At 42.5% G+C, this 20031-nt stretch overlaps 1 protein-coding gene across 5 annotated transcripts in view; it reads right to left on the bottom strand.

Moving 5' to 3' along the window:
* Nucleotides 1–20031, bottom strand: part of SPTBN1 (spectrin beta, non-erythrocytic 1) — a 136309-nt gene that overhangs the window by 59029 nt on the left and 57249 nt on the right. The window contains exon 1 of one of the 5 annotated variants that reach the window (XM_005445625.4): nucleotides 19247–19799. The exons of 3 other annotated variants lie outside the window; for them this stretch is intronic. In XM_005445625.4, the coding sequence (XP_005445682.2) occupies nucleotides 19247–19355 (109 nt within the window). In that variant the 5' untranslated portion in view covers nucleotides 19356–19799. Of the gene's footprint in view, nucleotides 1–6997; nucleotides 7021–19246; nucleotides 19800–20031 lie in introns of those variants that run through there. One more of the 5 variants, XM_055725455.1, reaches the window with a different exon arrangement.

Here is a 20031-nt window from a genome sequence, read left to right as displayed (position 1 = left end):
GAGACAGCAAAAGGGGGAAGGCACAGCCGCTCTTGCCCCCGCACCTATTAACTCCTGTTGTGCTCCCACAACGTGGGAAAGCAAAACAAGCCCGTTTTGAAAGTTGTGTGACTGGGGCTGGTCATGTTAAAACCTCTCCTGATTATTTCTACATGGTGTTTCATAATGACTGGAGGTTTTTGCAACACTTCTACCAACCCTTTCAAACTGATAAGCTGTATTTTTCTGCCCTAGGTTTTCAGGTTAAAGCATGCACAGAATTAAAACCGATGAATTTTGGTTATGTTTCAGAGAAAGAAACGTACATACAGAAAAGCAGTGCTTACCACTCTGACAATTCGGCTAAGCACAGCACACAACTATGACACCTTTAACATGCGGTGCTGTGCAAAAACAGTATGGGCCAGCTGCACCCATGAGTGACGATGCCAGGGATTTAACATCAGTGACAGGCCCTGAAGCACTATTATGATCTCAAGTGATCATTTTGACAAATGTCCTTCATACTTTCAAAAACACAGTTTTAGATGTTGAAGATTAATTAAAACTAGAGGATATGGGTGGAGCTCCAAGTGTCCTACAGCTTGCGAAAACATTTGTTTCCCAAGGGTAAAGAGAAATGCGCAACATGCAGAACATGCACAGCAGGAAAACGGAAGCCGGTCTAACAGCAGTATCGATAATACAGAATCCAACTTATCTTGAAGCAACACTGGGAAGGAAATTTCCTTTATGCGGAAACCCCCATGACAATACGACTAGCATACAGTGGCTCGCAAACTCCAGCTCTGTGATTGTGATAAACCAAGGACTGACTTTGTTTAGGAGTTTAGTAAATAAACTGGAGTTTGTACACTGAAATGCGCCTAAGCCAGGGCTGGATGGGATCACAGGCAGGCATCTAGCCCCTTCCCTGCTGGTGGAGAGTCACTCATTTCTTCCTCTGCTAATCTGATGAGATAAAAATCCCAACAAATACATAGTCAACCTTCTGAAAGACCAGAGCATCAGTTGCCAAATCCCCAGCGTGGGACAGCAGGAGTGGGGGGGGTCACATACACCATTCCCCCTTGGTCACACGCTCAACTCCACTGAGTTCACTCCAGTGAACTCAATGGGGCTGTGCCAGAATAATGGTGAATTTGTCTTAATAACTGCCCTGGAAAACGCACAGCTGCAGAGGCTGGCTGAGAGGAACGTGGGCCCCCGTGACCCCTTTGCTACTCCCACATGCCAGAAAGCGTTATCAGCCCCAGTCCCTTTGCATGACTGCAGCACTAACTGCTGCTGTGGCAAAGGTTACCTGTGTGGCTGCTTGTTTTCTAAAAACAGCTTGAAGTCAATCTGCTCCCTTCCATACCGGTCAAACCACATTTTCAACAAACTGACCTTGAACCTCTTTCAAACTGAATGGCAAATATGTTTGGCGCACACTGCTGCCAGCCCAGAGCAGGTAAAACTACTTCAAGCATCCAACAGCTCCTGCCAGCCCAGGACAGCAAACGCCTCTGCACCCAGTCAGATAAACAGCAAAGGGGGTGCTCTCAGAGGAGCTGAAATGCTACTGAAGAAAACGGAGAAATTAGAGCACAAAAGGCAAGCTGAAAGGAGCACCAAGTGTCTAAGGCTGCTGCTGGGCGCTTAGTGTGAGCGCAGCCGCCTTGGGACAGCCCAGCCGTCAGCAGCACTGAAATCCTCCCTGCTGAGCCCAGCGGCGCACAGCTTGCTCTATGCATCACCACTGTTCGCGGATCCCTGTAATACCTCAAGCAAGACAAATTAAGGATGAGTCTTAATCCCTAACTTCAAAAGCTCTGTCTCCGGCAGGTTTACATCTTTTTTGATTTTGAAAGTAATTTTTCCAGGTTAAAATTATTATTTTTCACTATAGCAAATGCAGCCAGTGTGCACCCTATGTGAAGCATTGCTAAACACACTGACTCAGACAAAGATCAGCTGAGCGTTGCTCCAGGCGCACACCACTTTTGCTGATAACCAATTATGCACAGCTTCCCAGAGCTCCCCAGATCGTAACCTACGTTAACCATGCAAAAGGAAAACAGAGCTTCATTTCACAGGACGATATTCCCATTTACTGCAAGTTTTCAGGGTGCAGGATATCACTCTACATTTTCTCATAGATGCAAGGACATGGAGTTAAATAGCCAGTAATATTCACAGCTTCACAAATTCCAGCCATGCCTGGAAGTTTTTCAATTGAGGAAGATGCCTGGCAGAATGGCAGATGAGCTCCTGTGACCAGAATGTGGTGATCTAACAAGATTTTATCAGGAAACAACATGAATGCATGCACTGTGATAATCTTCACCACATTACAGTAGCAGACAACCAATTCTGAACATGAAATAATTCTAATACAGGTCTAATCTCTGTTGTTTCAGGCAGGCTTGAACACAGACTTATACAAAATAACTCCCCTATACACAGACCCCTCAGCAGATCAACAGGACCAAGCAAGAGCTCCTTCAGTCACCCTAGAACTGCCTTGAGGAAAAGAACACCACCAGTGGCTCCTGGTCCTTAAATTTCCTGTCCAAACTGAGGGCTGCGTGCTCAGAGGAAGGCTAGGGACTACCAGCAGCCTTGGCCTGCGATCCATGCTGGGGAAGGACGCTGAGGTTGGGGCTTGTGTGCTCCTGAGAGCCTAGCAGGACCCCACACTGGGGCGACACCCTCGGCTGGGACCCTCCGTGGGACTGCTGGCCTGCAGGGCTGTGGGGCAATGCACATCAGTCAACTGATGCAACGCTAAATATAACCCAAAGGGGGAAAAAAAGCATCTCTGTGTATCTGTACTGCATCAGCTGAGGAGAGAAACATCTGGTCGGGTAAACACGAAATGATGGCCTTTTCACAGGGTCCCCATACACTCTATATCAGTACACGTGGCAGTAAGAAGCCCAAGAGAACAATGCCTAAGCAATGCCTAAGCATGCACAGTCAGGCACAGAAAGTCTACATTCAAGTGTATCGGAATCAATCAACAGGGAAGAAAATTATGGAAGGAGGAAGGAACACTCACTCAGGAGGACTATTAGGTGTCTCTAGAAAAAAGGAAATAAAACTCATTTCAATATTCAAGTGTCCTATGACTCCCCTTTAGCAGTAAGGCAGTAACACTGAACAGTTGTGCTGCTTTTCTCCAGCTGCAGGTAACGGGTCAGGACTGAAAATGGGGGCTGACGAAAATGGACAAGAAGGAGCTTACTGTAGAAAACACAAGTCTGTAACACACATGTGCAGAGGTAAGCAACAGCCTAGAACGAAACCTGCAGGAAGTCAAACAAACACACACCTTCGACAAAAAACATGAAACATGTGGGTCCAATGCTTAGAAACAACAGGTGAACTTTAAAAAACCAGGCATCTCCATTTTTACTTCAATCTTGCAGACAGTTTAACATAGAAGAATGACTGCAGCTGATGGCTTTGATGCAAGTAGGACGTATTTGTTACGGTTATTTTATGACATGAAGTAATCTGTGGAGTGACTTCCCCATCAAAAACGGTGAGATTATGCCAAAGCTTTTACATGCTCAAACATGACTTGGACAAGAACCTGAATGCGAATGCTAAAGATGACAAAGCAACGAGGCGATTTTGTTCATGCTGTGTTTAGCTGGTGATTTTCATTAGGAGCAAAATCCTTGCTGCTTTCCCGACTCTGCTACACAGACACTATTGTTCAGAAGTCAGGGGTGTGTTTAGCAATCCATTCTCTTTTACTAGGAAGCACCGTCCAGCTTCTAAATCCTATTAAATATCTACCCTTCTCTATTAAACGCTACAGCATGTGACTACTTTCACTACTGAAAATGCTCTGAAAAGAAAAAAGGGAAAGCTACATAATGCAGCATGTGAAAAAAACCAATTCTGCTGCTTTCTCTCTTTGATGTCACTAAACCTCACTCACACAATAAAATGATGCACAGAACAATGCCCGGTAGCCAGCCAAGCATTACGGGGTGTGGAAGGGCAGGTCCCTTCATTGTCTTTATTTTTACACAGAGTTTATAGCAGTTTGGTGTCAGCAATACAAAAATAAACCTCCTGAAAGCCAGCTTCGGATTCATGTAGAAGGATGATTATGTTCATCTGTACAGTCTCCCACAGTAAATAAATGAAACATAAAAGCTATGTGGTTTAACAGATTAAATTGGTGGAAGAACTCAGCCTATTTCTTTTTTTATTATTATTAATTCAGAAGACAGAAGTGACATATATAAGCAGATTTAGAGAACATATGTGCTCAGCACTCCTTACATTGGTGTGAGCTATGTGAACTGCTTGTTTAACTTGAGGAAAACTGGAACACAAATTTGTGTAAATATCTCCCACATATTGACCACCAGCTCCTTGCTATGGAAAACACCGTCACACAGCCCGTTTCATAAACATTAACCATTCAGTTTTTTTCCCCTGGTACTCTAGGACACCAGCTGACTTCTTGTTCTTTTGTATGAAATGTAAAGCAGCTACAGAAATGCAACCTTTCTAGTGGATTATTAAAATGGTTTAACACTTCTAGGTGCTGCTCTTGAAAACACCTACACCCATCTTCCAGCTTCAAATATAACTACTGACGTTGTTGAAGTCCATTATGAGAAGAATGCTCAAGAGGACCAAGGCCTGATCCCCAAACTGCATTTGGAGAAAGATATTACAAAACCATCCTTACAGCAAAATAGTAAAATTACAGTTGAATAAAAGAATAAATTTATGGCCTAATAAGTGTGCAGTATAAAGTTCAAATGGACCTCCCTTAAAAACCAGCATGAAAACCACCTCAGCGTTGTCAGCATTTAACTTAAAGGACACAAATGCCTTATGGCTGATTTGATGCTAGTGGTTTACACTCACTGCCGTTTTTCCCTCTGCGTAAAAGACAAATCACTTCAGTTAAAAGGAGCATGGAAAAAGCATCGGCCTGTCCCAGGACACTGACTGCGAAATTCCCACAGAAGAACAATGAAAACCTGAGGTCACTGCACTATTTCAAGTGCACACAATCTTGTGGGGTCTTTGCTGTTTCCTTTAAAAAACATTATGAGCATAATGCAGGGAAGTGCCAGGGGGGTTCTGGGGAGGCAGGGGTGTAGTGCTGTTGTTTTCCATACTTGCCCAAACCACTGTCTGATTGGCAGCATTAGTGAGGGTAAGAGGAAGGCTTGGCACAGGCACTTCTCTACATAAGGTCCGTGTTATTTCTTCCCATTTTCAGCAAACCCAGCAGAATGAAAGATTTTTACAGTGGATTCCCGCTTGTCTATAGGAGAAAAAACAAGCGTAGGAAGAAGGAGTTGGTTTGGTTTTCTTTATGACTTCTGTTATTCTCTTTTCCTTTCAGTACTCCTCCCTCTCCTGCAGGTAATGCAACAGTACTCACAAAAGACAACGAGCACTCTGCTATTTCTACAACTCAACTATGTGACCAGACTAGGATCCTCCTTATCTGGGTATTTGGAAATATGAAATTGTAACTGTTAACCAGAGATGAGTCAGTAAGGGATGGGCATCAGGTCTCAGCATTCACTGTGAAGACAGCAGAATGGATGCTGAAATCCATCTTTTACAGAGCAAACCCAGACACTGTGGAGAGAAGCCTAGAGAGGCATGCACCACTCGGGAAGAAGACAACTTGCTGGTGCTGCAAGACTGTGTAATTCTGATGGGGTACCAAGAAGAAAGCTGTTACCATGAGAGTGTTCAGACACTGGATCCCCCACAGGCTGTGGGATCTCCATCCTCAGGGATATTCAAATCTCAACAAACCAAATCCCTAAGCAACCAGGTCTAACACTAAAGTTGACTCTGCTTTGAGCTGGTGTGCTGGACCAAATAAACTACTCGTCCAACTCAAAGTATTCTGTGATTCTGTGAATTTTAGCAAGCTTAAACAAGAATAGGACAGAAGACTGAACTGCTAGTATTCCTATGGAAACCCACTGAGGGATTTCAGAGAGCTCTGGGATCTTCTCTTTCATCTCAGGCACAAGTTGAGACATTACACGGAGAGAAAAGTCGAAGCTGTGGTATGTTTTGACCATGCTTCTTTAAAAACTCATTGCAATCAGAAAGAAGAATAGATGAAAGAAATGCCAAACCTTTGTTTGTTTCATGTTTAAATCTAATTTCACTTTAATGACAGAAAAGCATGAGTAGAAAATAAATAAATCTATGATGAATGAATTTAATCCTTTCAAAATATTAAACCTCTGTGCTAAGAGATGTTATCATTATAATTAATTGCTGTTAAATTATAATTTTCATTATCACAGACATTTTAAATGGAAGAACATGTATTTAAACAACCACTGTGTTGATCAGGGATTAATAGCAGTTGATTTCATAGCCTTGATGAACAACATGTTGAGTTCATCCAGTTTCCATGGTTACACAATAATTTACTATTGTTAATTGCACGCTGTATTGTAGAGTCAGATGCACTATGCTGACAGGTTGCCGACTAAAAGCAGAAACACCACAGGTAGGCCAGGCAATGGTTCAGCAAGTCTGAGATCTAAGCTAAATCCCAAAGGTGAAAGCTGAATGAGCAAGAGCAATAAAAATATTGTAGCTTACTATAAAAATTACTTGTATAACTGAAGGAACTATGGCATTTACAACATGCAGTTATTTCTAAGAAGGGGGTTTTAAAAATGCATGAATTTTAACGAGATTTGAAACAAACTGCTAATAAGAAGCATTAGAGCTAAAAAAAATCCCTAATCTTCTCTGGCTCTAATCTGCAAACCCATCATGCAAAGCACCAGCTGAAGTCCTGGAGTTGTCTCTTGAGACTGGCAGAATTGATGCCTCCACCTGTTTGCTTGCTTAAGAAAAGCTCCAGAAAACTGAACCACAATGTAAACTTTAACACACACATTCCTATCAGTCACTCAGTATATTAAAGTTCTTTTTCAAGAAATCCACAGGGCAATTAAAAAAGTAATAAATCTTTCTTTTCATGCCATACCTGTTTTCTAGGGACTTCTGAGGAACAAGTTGCACATACATTCTAATTCCTCACCTCAAAATTTTCCTGCTGGTCTGTTTGATTCCAATCCAAAGGTCATTTACTGATCTGCTTTTGTGGGACAATGTGGCATATTTAACCAAAACCATTTTAGCCTTTGGAGTTATGCAAGAGTGGGGAAAAAACGATACCTTTCCAGCACAGTATTTCCTGCCCACGTGGTAACTTTCAAAGCAGTACCAGAAAAAAAACCCCTTTGTTTCAAACTCTCAGAGATGTCTCTGAGTTTTAAAAGGTGATGCAAATTTGAAGGAATTAGCTGGGTAAAATTATACTTTCAATGCTTGTATCTTCATCCAGAAACATCACTTGTTTTTCTGGTCTTAGAAGTGGACCTGTGAGTTGTACTGATTGTGCAATGCATTGACTACACAAACCGAAAAGCTCCACGTGGGTACAAAGTTGCAGCTTTTTGTTGAAGTTATCCATGAGAGCTCGCAATAATTTATCTTCACTCACTTTAATTTTTAGCACACTGAGAAAATTAAGTGCCAGACATCATCAGCTCAGCATAATCAATATATAAGAACAACCCAAACACTCCTGATTCAAAGTAATTTCACGGATGTCTCCTTAATCACACTGCATGTGGGCTCTATGCTCTGGGCTTTTCCCTCCCTTAAAATGTGAACGTGTTGTTTGTTTAAAAAACAGACTATGAAACATGCCAACTAATAAAGGAAACACAGCTTTCAGAAGTTTTTGTACTCTGATTAATGCTCCCAATTATCTGTTAATGTAGTATTAATGTCATTAAAAAAATAATTCCAGTATTGATTAAGCAAAATCTATTTTTTTTATAACAAAAATAACAAAACTATTGCAGATTTGCCTTACATATGCAAATAGGTGCTTTGAACTAAGACCATTTTTGTGTCTATACCCACTTACACACCTTCATAGCCAAATCACAGATACACATGTGTACACAGGCATAAAAGTGCATTTATGGCATCTTACACAGATCGTGCGTGCCTCATTTGTGTTCCTAAAGCCTGAGACATGACAACTCTCTGATTTTCAGGTCTCCAAACCTATGGGCACATTTCAGCCCAAGTCAAATGCACAAGACTAATGCACAGGAAAAAGCTCCGCGAATACACTTATGAATATGAAGTCCACAGTGACTTGCAGCTGGTGCCACGGAAATGTTTTTAAACATGGCAAAGGAGCTAAACCAGAAGGGAGAGATGACTTGTGTAGCACAGAAAACAAAAGGTGTTCTGGCATTAGGTGGTTCACAGACGGACACTTAACAACTGCTAGGAACCAGCTGGGATCAGCCACACTCGGGGAGACTGGAGGAGAGGCACAGGACAGCCCCGTACCCAGCCCACTGAAACGGGTGCTGCAGAGACTGCACCAATCTGTCTAGTCATTCTGGTGATTCAGGAAAAATGGGGGAAAAGTCCCCTCTCAGCAGCTGTATTATCCTGCATTGCTTGTCCCACCCCTGCCATACCCAGCCCAGAGACAGCAGCTCTCCTGGAACCAGTGCAGAACTGTGTTTCATCCCTATGGAGGATGCCACTGCCAGGACACACTGCATGGCTAAAGATTTTACATATTAGGCGTCCTTAAGTGTTGTCTGTTCTCCAGGACAACTTGCAACTGCTTTTTGTTTAGGAGAAAAAAAAAAAAAAAAAAAAGAGTATCTGCAGTGAGGAACTGGCTGGAACACAGCTGGCCCCAGGCACAGAGAATACATAAGCATCTTTCAAGTGGCAGAGCATTATTAGCATCGACGTGCTGGTAAATATCAGTGCAACTCACCTGTTAGGAGCAAATGTTCCAGTAAGTAAGGTTTTATATAGTTTATAATTTACCATACCAGGCATCACTCTTAACATATTGATTTTAGGACAGAGACAGAGAGAGAAGCATTTAATAATATGTGAGCAGCAGCGGATTTATGGAAAAAATGTGTCATGATTTCCGTATCTTGCTCTGTGAACTCCTTCTGTATGGACTAAGGCAATCACGTCCAGATGCAACCAGCACATAATCTGCTATTAGAGGCTGATGGATTAACAGTGCACCTGTGGAAGTGACAGCGGCCAGGACACCACCTAGGGAACAGTCAGGAAATTGTCTACGGGCACTGCCAATTCTCTAAGATTACTTCCTTGAGCTAAAAGTGAAACACAGCTTCCTGTTACCAGGCGAGGCCATGAGGATGAAATGCAACACTCACCCCACAGGGTGAACAAATCCTGTGAAGAGAGAGAGGGAATGGGGTACAACTCACCTCTGAGAAAGCAAATACAGCAGTTCCCACAGCCACAGCTAAAACAGTGCCTGACACCCTTTCCTTCTCCTTTGGGCCCACGATTAGAGCCTCAATCCAATTAGACGTCATCCACTTAACCAAAGACCTGCCATGTACCCCATGGCTTTCATCAGCGCCTCCAACTTTGGCGTGCAGGGGCATGGCACAGCCCCCTTGACACAGGGGGCGAGAGTGGGTGTACCCACCTGCACTGTGGGTGCAGACACTGCCATCCCAAGGAATTACTTTTATTTAAACAACATGAGACACAGAGAGGTTAACACAAATTATTGAACTCCCCATGCATAAGAATAACTGAAAGGTCAGAAGTTCAGAATGAAACCAACATCTGATGTTCCTAGACACCTCCCCTATTTATTCAGAGCCTTACTTAATTGCCATTCCATAATAGCTATTACTCATGTTAAATTGTAATCAAAAGCTAGTCACATCCGTGATTTCAGAGCAGTGTCTATCATTATATTGCCAGACAATTTGGAAAAGCTGAAAAGAAGAACACACCCTGAAAGAAATGGCCACTGCACCACCCGAACACTCTAGTTTCCCTGGAAATAACTGTGGAAAGATACTAAACTAGATGCAGAATTAATTGTTACCCAAAGTAAAACACAGTTAGTTGACTACAGATGACAGCCATGATTTCACTTTCCTTTTTTCCTGAAAACAAATCACAATCACATCATGTTTTCAAAAACTGGAAACACTGCCTGGACAAAATGAACACTAAGAACTGGACTTTGGGATTTTTTGGAAGGGGAAGGCTGAAGCCAACCATAGGGGAACCAAAGAAGAGTCATCATTTGAGAAGAATGAAGGAGCAGGCCTGTAGGTGGGAGAGAAAATCCCACGAGCAAGTCCCTTGGCACTGTATTGTTGCGCAGTTTCATTGCCTTTAATGGGACTGTCTTGGTTTAGATTATCTGAGAAGCGTGATCCGCATACTGGCTGATTTTCTGAAGAGTTTGCCAAGACCTTAAGTTAAATTTCCCTATCTTTTTTAAACCATAGGGGTTTTTTTCCAAGAAAAATCTGGGAAGCTGGCATTTATTTCATTCAGAAAACCTCTTAAATCTGTCTGTAACAGTACATTGTTTTGTTTAATCTTTGCAGGCATAAGGCCACCCCTCTTGCTTGTGATTACAATGCTGTGGTAATACAGTTAATTTTTGTACCTTGCCACTACACTTTCCTCACTGTCTCTTGGGTATGTAATTCTCTGGCTATTCTGCCTGAAAACTCAGTTCTGATAGAACTAAAACAGACAAGAAAAAAGAAGCCAACCCCCAACAACCAAAACAATCCTCAGAAACATATGCCTGGCCATTCTGACAACAGCCAAGGCAGAGATGTTTGCAGTCTGTGCAAGCCACCAAATAGGATTCCTGTGCAATGCCATTTGGGATGATACTTTTCCTGTTTGCTAACATAGGAAGCATTCAAAACCTGCAAATAAGAAACCAAATTCATGACCTCGTGCCCACTCCACACCCCCAGCCTTAATACACTGTTATTAAAAGCAGTGCAGGATCGTGCATTCTGATATAATGTCAAACAGAAAACTGACCCTGTTCAATGTACGTTTTGTCATGTACATGTAACTGGGCCTGTGCTTTCAAGGGTTCCAGTTCATATCATTAGGAACAAAACAAACTTGACTGAACATGGAATTACCAGCATTTCCAGTTATCTCATGAAAAGGCCACTTGGCAACGCCAGATCTTTCACAAGACCTTTGAAAAGCCACGAACGCGGCCCCTAGACTGTGCCACAGCAACTGCCTGAGTGTCTGCTTAACTGTACTGTTCCCCTCAAAAACTGAAGGGCCTTTTTCTTTAAGCTTCTCTCCAAGTCAAACAGTGGGGCATTCAGCACGTCTACGAGACTGGTTAATATTAGTTTGGCTACAGTAGTTCTCTTTCAACAAAGGAGGCTCTCAGCCCGGGATACCCTCATTCCAGCAGCAAGTGTACAAGGCCTTTTGTGTTAACGTGGGTTCTCCCAGCCATCGCGACCTTAGGCTCCACATCAAAAGTCACAAGCACGAGTGCTCACCATCCCTCTTGCCTTTTCTCCTCTGAGAGAAGCACAAGGACTCAGTCATTTTCATTTTTAGGAGCAGCAAGCAATTTGAAGCTCACATGCCCTCCTTAATTACATGCAGGCTATCACACAGGACAGTAGAGCCAGAATTACTTTGGGTGCTACTGTGTTCTGTACGTGAATGAAATTACATGCTCAAAGCTGAGTTAAGAGCAAGGCCCTCCTCCCCAAAGCATCGGGTGGGGAGCACACATCATCCTCTGCTTCTGCATGCCAGGCTGCCACCTTTTCCTTGTTGCACTGAATCCCAGAGCTACTGAAATGCAGAGTAATCCATGGGTTTCTTACTTTCCCCATGGTTGACCCTTTACTTTGAGAGGACTGATTTTGAGTTGGGAGGGGAGTTATTTACCTATTAATTATTAAATAATTTTCATCTTTGGAGTTATGTCACTTCACTTGGACAACACTGGGAAAAGGACCATTACCTGCCAGACACAGCTACAAATTTCCAAACTAAATTCCAGATTCGATTTTTTTGTGGGAAGGGCAAAGCAGATTCTAAACCACCTGACCTTATTCTATCTCCTTCGCCACAGCTTTTAAAGTTTACAGAGACTAATTCCCAATATTTGGCTTAACAGTTTTCCCAAACCTGTCTATTCAACAAGATAAATTCATTTTCACATAAGGAAAAAATATGTCATTGTCATACCCTGCTACTTAATACTTCTCAGTTCAATTTAAACAGGAACAAAAAGACCTTCAGAGCCGTTAGTAACCAAATACTCTTTCAGTGAATTCTTACATGAAATTCAGGCTCCGAGCAGAAGGGGTGTACCTACCAAACCCCACATCCTGCGCTGGGATATCACGGAAGAGTAGTTTAGTACAGAGAATAGGAAATGGGGATTTTGTGAATCATGCTGCATATTTGTGATTTTATTTTCTTCACCATTCCTACTTAGGTTAGGTAGCATTTCATCCACTTTAATAGACAAAGCATGCATCCAACAGAAAACAGAAAGACAAAAGAAACGGAGAAGAAAAAGGAGGAAATCACAAAACAGATTTAAGGAAAAACTCAGGAATGAAAGCCTACCATTGTTCTGGCTTTTTATCACCACTTTCATCTCAGTCCATAGTCTTTTTTTTTTTTTATTGCCTCACTCTCCACACAAGTTAATGGCAAAACCCACAATCAATTTGAATAGGGCTCTTGGATAGCAAAAATATTTGGAATAGGAGCCTGTACTCTTTCATGGTTACAACATGCCTACAAAACGTTGGGATGGTCTGTAATGTTTAGCTTATTTGAGACATCCAGTGCAGAAACACAAAAGGGCCAGTTCCTGTCCCAGCACAAACAGCTGCGCTTCCACATTTGCAGAGCTATGGGACTGACGCCAGTTAAGAACATCATACAAATCATTTTACTGTTCTAACTCCAGCGACAAATCACCCCAGGGTATTCAAAATACCTTACTGTCTCATGTGAAAATATTTGCTTACAAGCTTAGTTTACTTCACAATTTCAGAGCCACAAAAAGTAACAGAATTGCCCCTTTTTAAACAAAATTCTGCTCCAGAGCCTAGAGATCTGTTTTAAAATTAAGCTTCTTAAACACACAGTTAAAAATATATATATATTACAAACAATCTAAACAGAAACTGAAGAAAACAGACTACAAAAAGCCCAAGGCAACAGCTTAGACTTGTAAATTTTACGTTATTTCAGTGAGGAGTCAAATCCAATTTAAATGTTTACTTTCTCAACTGTATCAATACTGATCGTAAAAGTAGAAATACCTTACCCCTGTTCTTTCAACTTGCCTTCTGTACATTCAGAAGTGCCAAAACCTATAACCAGAAAAGTAAATTTCTGGAAATTTTGAAGACGTAAAAGAAATTTCAGAGCTTTTTGCAAGAGAAAGCAGGAATTGGAGACAAGCGTTGCCTTCAGTAGCTATGGGATTATAAAAACCTGGTTTATTCCTCTAACAATGAGAAATGTCTTAGTCATTTAATCTTGAGCCATGGTAACAGTTTATCTAGCAGTAAAGATAGCATTGCCGTACTGTCCTGAATAGCCCTTCAAAACAGGGAAAATACAAGATAACTTTATTTCTCACTGTCCATCCTGAAAGAAAGTCTTTCACAAGACCTTTCTGTTAAGTTTTCCTCAAAATCTCGTATTTAGTTTCATGGGGTTCTATTAATTGCAGGATTGGGAAAGAACAGGAGTGAAAGGTTTGAATACTTTAAGTTACTGGGTGTTTTTTAAGTTTATCCTTCACAGACAAAATTATTCCAGAACCTTCTGCAAAACCTTCTTCTATGGGTTTGCTATACATCATCTAGGCAAACATTTAAAAAGCTCAGAGGCAAAGCTAGATAGTTTACATGTATTAAAATTAACAGACAACACACATAGATAGTTTACATGTATTAAAATTAACAGACAACACACATAGATAGTTTACATGTATTAAAATTAACAGACAACACACATGGTCACTGAAACATGCCTTTCACTTCTGACTGTACTCATGTCATCTGTCCTTGTCCGAAGGAAGGGCATGAAACAAATTCCCCATGCCCTGCTACATGTCATTTCAAAATTTCTGCAATGTAACTGTAGGTTTTACTTCTGGAAAGTGCAGAAATTATAAGGTGGTTCAGAGTAGCCTTGTCTCACTCTGATTCTCTGCATTGGTTCTGAGCTACAAGGGGATGTGCAGAGTTGAAATTTGACCAGTTGGTTTTATAAGTAGACAAGTAGAAGCCCTAGGCAAGTGATTTGCTACAAATGTCCATTTTAAGGAAGAACCTGGGCATGTTAGTTACAACACTTGCCCAGTCATTTCCTCCAAGTAAACCCCTAAATTAAACACTCAATTAGTTGGCAAGAACGTCTGTATAACCTGCAAATTTGAAGTATTTCTAGACAGAGAAGAGTTTCACCAAAATGCCCTAAAGCTGAGTCTAAGATTCAGATACGTTTGCAGGAATCTTTACATTGCAAAGAACAAAGGCCCAGCTGTCACAGAAATGCACACTTTAGTGGATCTGAGAGGGTGAAGTAAAAAAAGTACCCATGTAAACCAGACATATTTCATCTGGAATGAAATTCAGCCTTCCCTGCATTTCACCTTTAACAGAAATTACCATGACAAGAAGTGCCAGTGACCAATTTGGTAGGCAAAGTAGGATGTCCTTCATTCAGTAATCACTGCCTGTAGCTATGCAGGTCACCGATAGAAAGAGACTGAAATCCTTTAAAAAGTAAATCTTGCAACAGGGAAGACAGCTGTTGAAACTGTCTTTTCAAAGGTCACCCATATAACTTCAGAGGATCCTGGGTGCAGCAGCCTAGCACAAGACAGTAGTTCAGCAACTCCTGCAAACCTGTCAGCTCACAGTGGGAGCGCAATGTTTATCCTTGGGCATAGGCAGGGATGTGGGGATAAGATGTTATGGCAGGAAAAGCTGTGGGGAAGCCCTGCTTCAGATAGAAAAACAAACAGGAGAATGTTCCTGCTGTTCTGCAGCCTGGATGGGAACCAATCTATGCATACAGATCCCAATATTATCGAAGCCGATTATCATTGACCACTTAAAAATAGAAACCATGTGTGTGTCTCTTTATGCCAAACTGGAACCCAGACCAAACCTATTTGGATCACTGCAGATCAAAGGATTACACAGCCAAGGAGCTCCCCTGCTGAAGAGCACTGCTATCAGAGCAAGGGGTTTGCCCCAGACTCCCAAGATACTCACACAATCGCATTATGTTTTCTGGTGCAGGTAGTGCTGTGTAGCTAGTCAGTCTTTCATCTCCGTGAAACAGAGTTTGGGGTTGATCTAAAGCTGGCTTGAACAACTGCTGGGAAAGACAGCTCACTTTTCCTAAAGGCTTATTTCAGTGCTCACTACATTAGGTGTCAAGTTTTTCAAACCATACTATTTCTAACATGGCTCAAAAGTAGTAACAAAATAAGGTTCCCACTAAAAATGAACAGTTTCTAAACTGAAAGGCAACATTAAAAAAAAACATAAAATCAAAATGTACCACACAGAAGGGTACATCACAGATCTCCTTTGAAAGCTGGCTTTCCTCTGGGGATTTATCAGGAGCACAAATCTAGCTCACCCCCATCCCCCAGGATTTTACATTTGTAATTACCACTGGAAATTTCACACCTAGGGCACAGCATTAGAGCTGAGACCCAACTTTCCAATGACACTGCGGGAACTAATAAAGTCACCAAGCTACTAAATGCCAGAAATCTTAATAAATACCACTCTGTCCTGTTAATCAGGTGGTAAGAAGGAGCTCACGAGCAGTGATGATCGCAGCTTCTCTGGGCTGGTGGCCTCTTCCCTCCACCTTAGCTGTGGAAGGTGATTCAGCTGCAGGGATCTCCTTCCAAACTCCTGGCTTGCATTAACCTCTTCCTGCCAACTCCTACAAACTTGCCAAGCCAATCCACAAGACTGCCTGTTCATGTAGCACAGGTGACAGCCTTGGTTTGCAATTATAACATATATTGTTTGCTTTTCAGTTAGTTCCTCAGCTGAGCTGGACAAATTCTCTCCACTGACGCACCCTGCACAAGCTACATGGCAATGCATTTGCCACAAACAAGTTTTGGGGTCCTGTCTTTACTTGCAGAGAGCTACTCCAGCCCTGCAACAGATCCCTTTCTACTGAGCAAGTGGTCAGGAGAAACACAACTCCACACCTAGGTTTAAGAAGATAGCAACTGCTGATACTATCTCTCCCTTATCATTCCAGGACTAGGTGAGCAAACATAAGAAGAACTTACTGAAACTTAATAAAGGAAACAGAACTTGCTAAAGCATTTTTCTCCCCACACCTTTCCTGACATTCTCACGAGCACAAGGACTGAGTACGCTAATCATCTTGATTATCATACACAAGACTTCAAGGTTTCTTTTGACACAAAGCCTCAATTCACTCGCAGGCAGCATTGTCTTCTGCCACATCCTGCTTCACTCTGGCCCACGAAGGCAAAGAGGAGCTGGGATCTCCTGTGAGGCAGCCCCTTTCCCAGGTGCAAAAGAAGCCAGTCTGGTCCCTTTGGCGCAGTCCCACAACTTGTGCTGGCTTCACACCTCAGTCGGGCAGGGCTGGAAAATCTGCTTTAAACACTCCTCAAGTTGAACAACTTAGTTTCCTTACAATCATCACTTCGAGGCATTTAAAAGAGGTGGAATGTAGGAGTGCCTAGGTGATCACATACGATCTGAACTTGCTTTATCCCTAGCATTTTGGCTCCTCTTCTCATGTGAAGTTGCCAGTGCAAATCTAAGGTATTGCCTTGGGAAAGGGGAGATCAGACAGGGTTGTTCTCTGCTCATTGCTGATTCACATTCCTGCTTCGCACAAGGCCTGAGCACTTTCTCTCTTTATTTTAGTCAAAACAATATGCTCCTAAGTGCTTTTTTTGAGGAAAACTCCCAAGCTTTACTAGATCTGAACAGTACCTTGCTAGAAGCTAGTGCAAAGCTGTGGATTCACATGAAAACTCTAGGAACTGTGAAAAACAAGGGGCAAATTCAGTGTGGGAAGAACTTGAGTAGAGGCTACAGTAAGCCTGTATGGTGCTAATACTAGTGGCTGCTCTAGAGAGCCATCCTACCGGAGGCAAGAGGGGTGAAACACAGGTATAAAGGGGCGAAACGCAAAAATAAGAAGGCAGGAAAACTTCAAAAGGTACCTTTTACTACAGACCTAAGGAGGTTTGAAACATACCTGCTCTTACTTGTTTGTACACCTCCACAGTGAAGAAGGTAAAACTGGTGATAAATTTGTAATTTAAAAATATTACATATATTCAGCTTATCCTTGCTAGGTCTGAGTCCAGGTGCACTGAGCAATGCCCAGTGCCGCAGAGCTCCCAATGTTTTCACCAGTGCCTTCTAGCAAAAGGACAATAACCAGCTGAAAATTTTACAACTACAAATCAATGGCTTTTTAGATGTTCTTCAAAGTGCCATTAATCCAAGGAAAGACACCTGCATTGGCAGAGTTAAGCCACCCTCTTTACTGCACACAATATTTTGTAAGGTCATTTAGCGTTTTGCGGAGTATCTAGTGCATAATTTAAAACATTTCCTGTACCTAAGCTCCACCCTGAACAGGATCATTGGCAGAACTTAAGATTTTTCAAGCCTGCCTGCCTTCTCTGCAGTGTAAGTAAACAGCTATGGGATGGTCTACTGCAAGTCCTTCCTTACAATTGCAGGTGAATTCACTGCATTTTCTCTCTTTTGTTAGAGGAAATTGCAGTACATTTAGGGAAAGCATTGCAAATTTTTTTTTTTAAGTCAACACAGTGCATTCCACTGAAGGGAAAACTCACTTTCTGTGCTTTCTACACTGCAGCCTGCTTTCCTCTTTCAATGTGATGTCAACACACAGATAATGGATTCCTGAAGCAGTGACCCTGAAAATGATAAAATCTGCCTTCTTTAGACTGCTAACTTAACCAGCAAAGAAAGAGGTGTGAGCCACTTTTCTTTTTTCTGTGCCACAAACTTACCTCGTTCTTTTTAAAGCAAGTACTGCAGCTTAAGATCTGACAGATGTCCAAGATAAAGCCTCTAACATATTCCCTCGTGCAAGTTCAGAGCCTGGATTTTCCATGCCTTGCCTAAGGAATGTCTATGTTGCCAGTGTTTAAGATGCTGTCATTTTATCTTATTACATCCAGTATGCAGCCATTACTGTGAACCCGTTCACAAGATAAACAAAGTATTATGAATGAAAGATTTTTTTTTTCCCCTCCCTCTCTAAGCCAACAAATAGGAACATTCTTTGCGCTAACCAGGCTCTTCCTCCCTCTCTGACAGGAACCGCAGGACCACACTTGTGGCACAGACCAGAGTAAAATAAGAAACATGCACAGGAGGGCTGGACTTCACTGTACTCAGGCTGCTCTCTGGGATTCTTTAAGGAGTCACACGGATGTAGAGAAGGACATTTGGTTTTGGTTAAGAATTCTTTTTTATTTTGAAACTGCAGTGCTAGAGTTCATTCATCGTTGGGACCAGCCTTACACAGAGAAATGACAGCATGTTTTACCCTGTCTGATTTAGAGAGGTGCTGGGCACAATCCTCCTCCACGGCACTGCTAATAATTTGGGATTCCAGCACAGGTCAGAGGCCTACCCTTTAGAAAGGACACGACCATTCCCCAAAAGAAACCTCGGTTTTCTCACACAGATAGAGAATTTAATGGGAAGACATTAAAGGACACTCTCTCTCTCTAAAATGAGAAATATAAACGAGAAATAAAAAATTAGGAAAACTGCTAATGTTAAAGTAGGTTCATGCTTTCTCAGAGATCTACAATGTGAGCAAACTAATTTGTTTGGAAATTCTGCAACTGTTCTTCCTTTGAAGAACTTAAGCCACCCGCCATCACAGGAAGTATGCAGGGAATTAGAAAAGGCTCACACTGCAAACTGCACCCAAACAAAGCTAGGATTTTACGACGAATTTTCAGAGTTATGAGTGTGTTTTATTTAAGGATAAAATAAATAGAAAGACCACATCCTCCCTCCCCCCCTTACTGTTCTAAGCGACTTGGGTTAGTCCTCATCTGTAATGCTGAATGGCTCAGAGTGGGACACGCACCCTAATGCTGTGTAAGACTCAGGACACCTTCAGTGAGATAAAAGCCACACATTTTCCTACAGCACCACGTTTGGCCTCTCTCATTAACACCTTGATGCAATAAGAACAAGCCCAGACTAAAATGTTTACAGGGATCATATCATAGCAACAACTACCAAAAAAAAAAAAAAAAAAAAAAAAAGCACGGGCTTACCTTGTAACTGCTTGAATCTTCCTTCTAACTGATTATAGTTATACTGTACTTGAGCTGCGTATCCTGGGGACAACGGCCCGGGCATACTGCTTGATTTTTGTAATTCCATTTACAGGTAACACAGGGATACGACGAACTGCAGCATAAAGGAACCACAGGTTTCTCTACCGTACATCTGAGTAAATCCCAGCTTCTTCAGTAGTTTGGCTTCGGTCCCTAGAGAAAACGCTCTCACTGAGCCCTAAGTAAATAACAGCTTCGGTTCAAAATCCAGCAGTGTGGGTTGGCGGCAAGTTGTCTGTAATGGATTCAAACTTAAAGCACCATGAGGGTTTTTTTGGTGGTGGGGTTTTTTTTTCCTCCTCGCTCCACTACAGGCAACTCTCAAGTGCTCGAATCTGGTTTCAAATGCTTGCCTGGCTCTGGCGAATCTAAATCAAAAGCAAGCCTGCGATTCAGCCCAAAGTAAAAGCAGCATGGAGCCACACGCTGCCGTCCCTGCCAGCGCTCCCAGGAGCCGCGCACACCTCAGACCTTTCTGCTGGTTTGTAATATAATCAGCAGCCGCCCGGCTGCGAGCTGATGTCACTTGATTACCATACAGCACCGTGGAGGAAACGAAGGCTGTACCAAGGGCGAAGGGGCGGCGGGGCAGGGGAAGAGCGGAGCCTCATGCAATGCCGCTGCAAGCTCCTCCGCTGGGGCAGGCCGTGCTGCCCTGGGCCCAGGGGCCAGAGGGGCAGCGGGGTCTCCAGCCCGCCGCTCCCGCCGTCCCGCAGCACATG

This window comes from Falco cherrug, chromosome 13, assembly GCF_023634085.1.
Source record: "Falco cherrug isolate bFalChe1 chromosome 13, bFalChe1.pri, whole genome shotgun sequence".
In the NCBI taxonomy this organism is placed as follows: Eukaryota; Metazoa; Chordata; class Aves; order Falconiformes; family Falconidae; genus Falco; species Falco cherrug.
The sequence above is the reverse complement of the archived record's forward strand: the minus strand, read 5'-3'. Positions and strand labels throughout refer to the sequence as shown.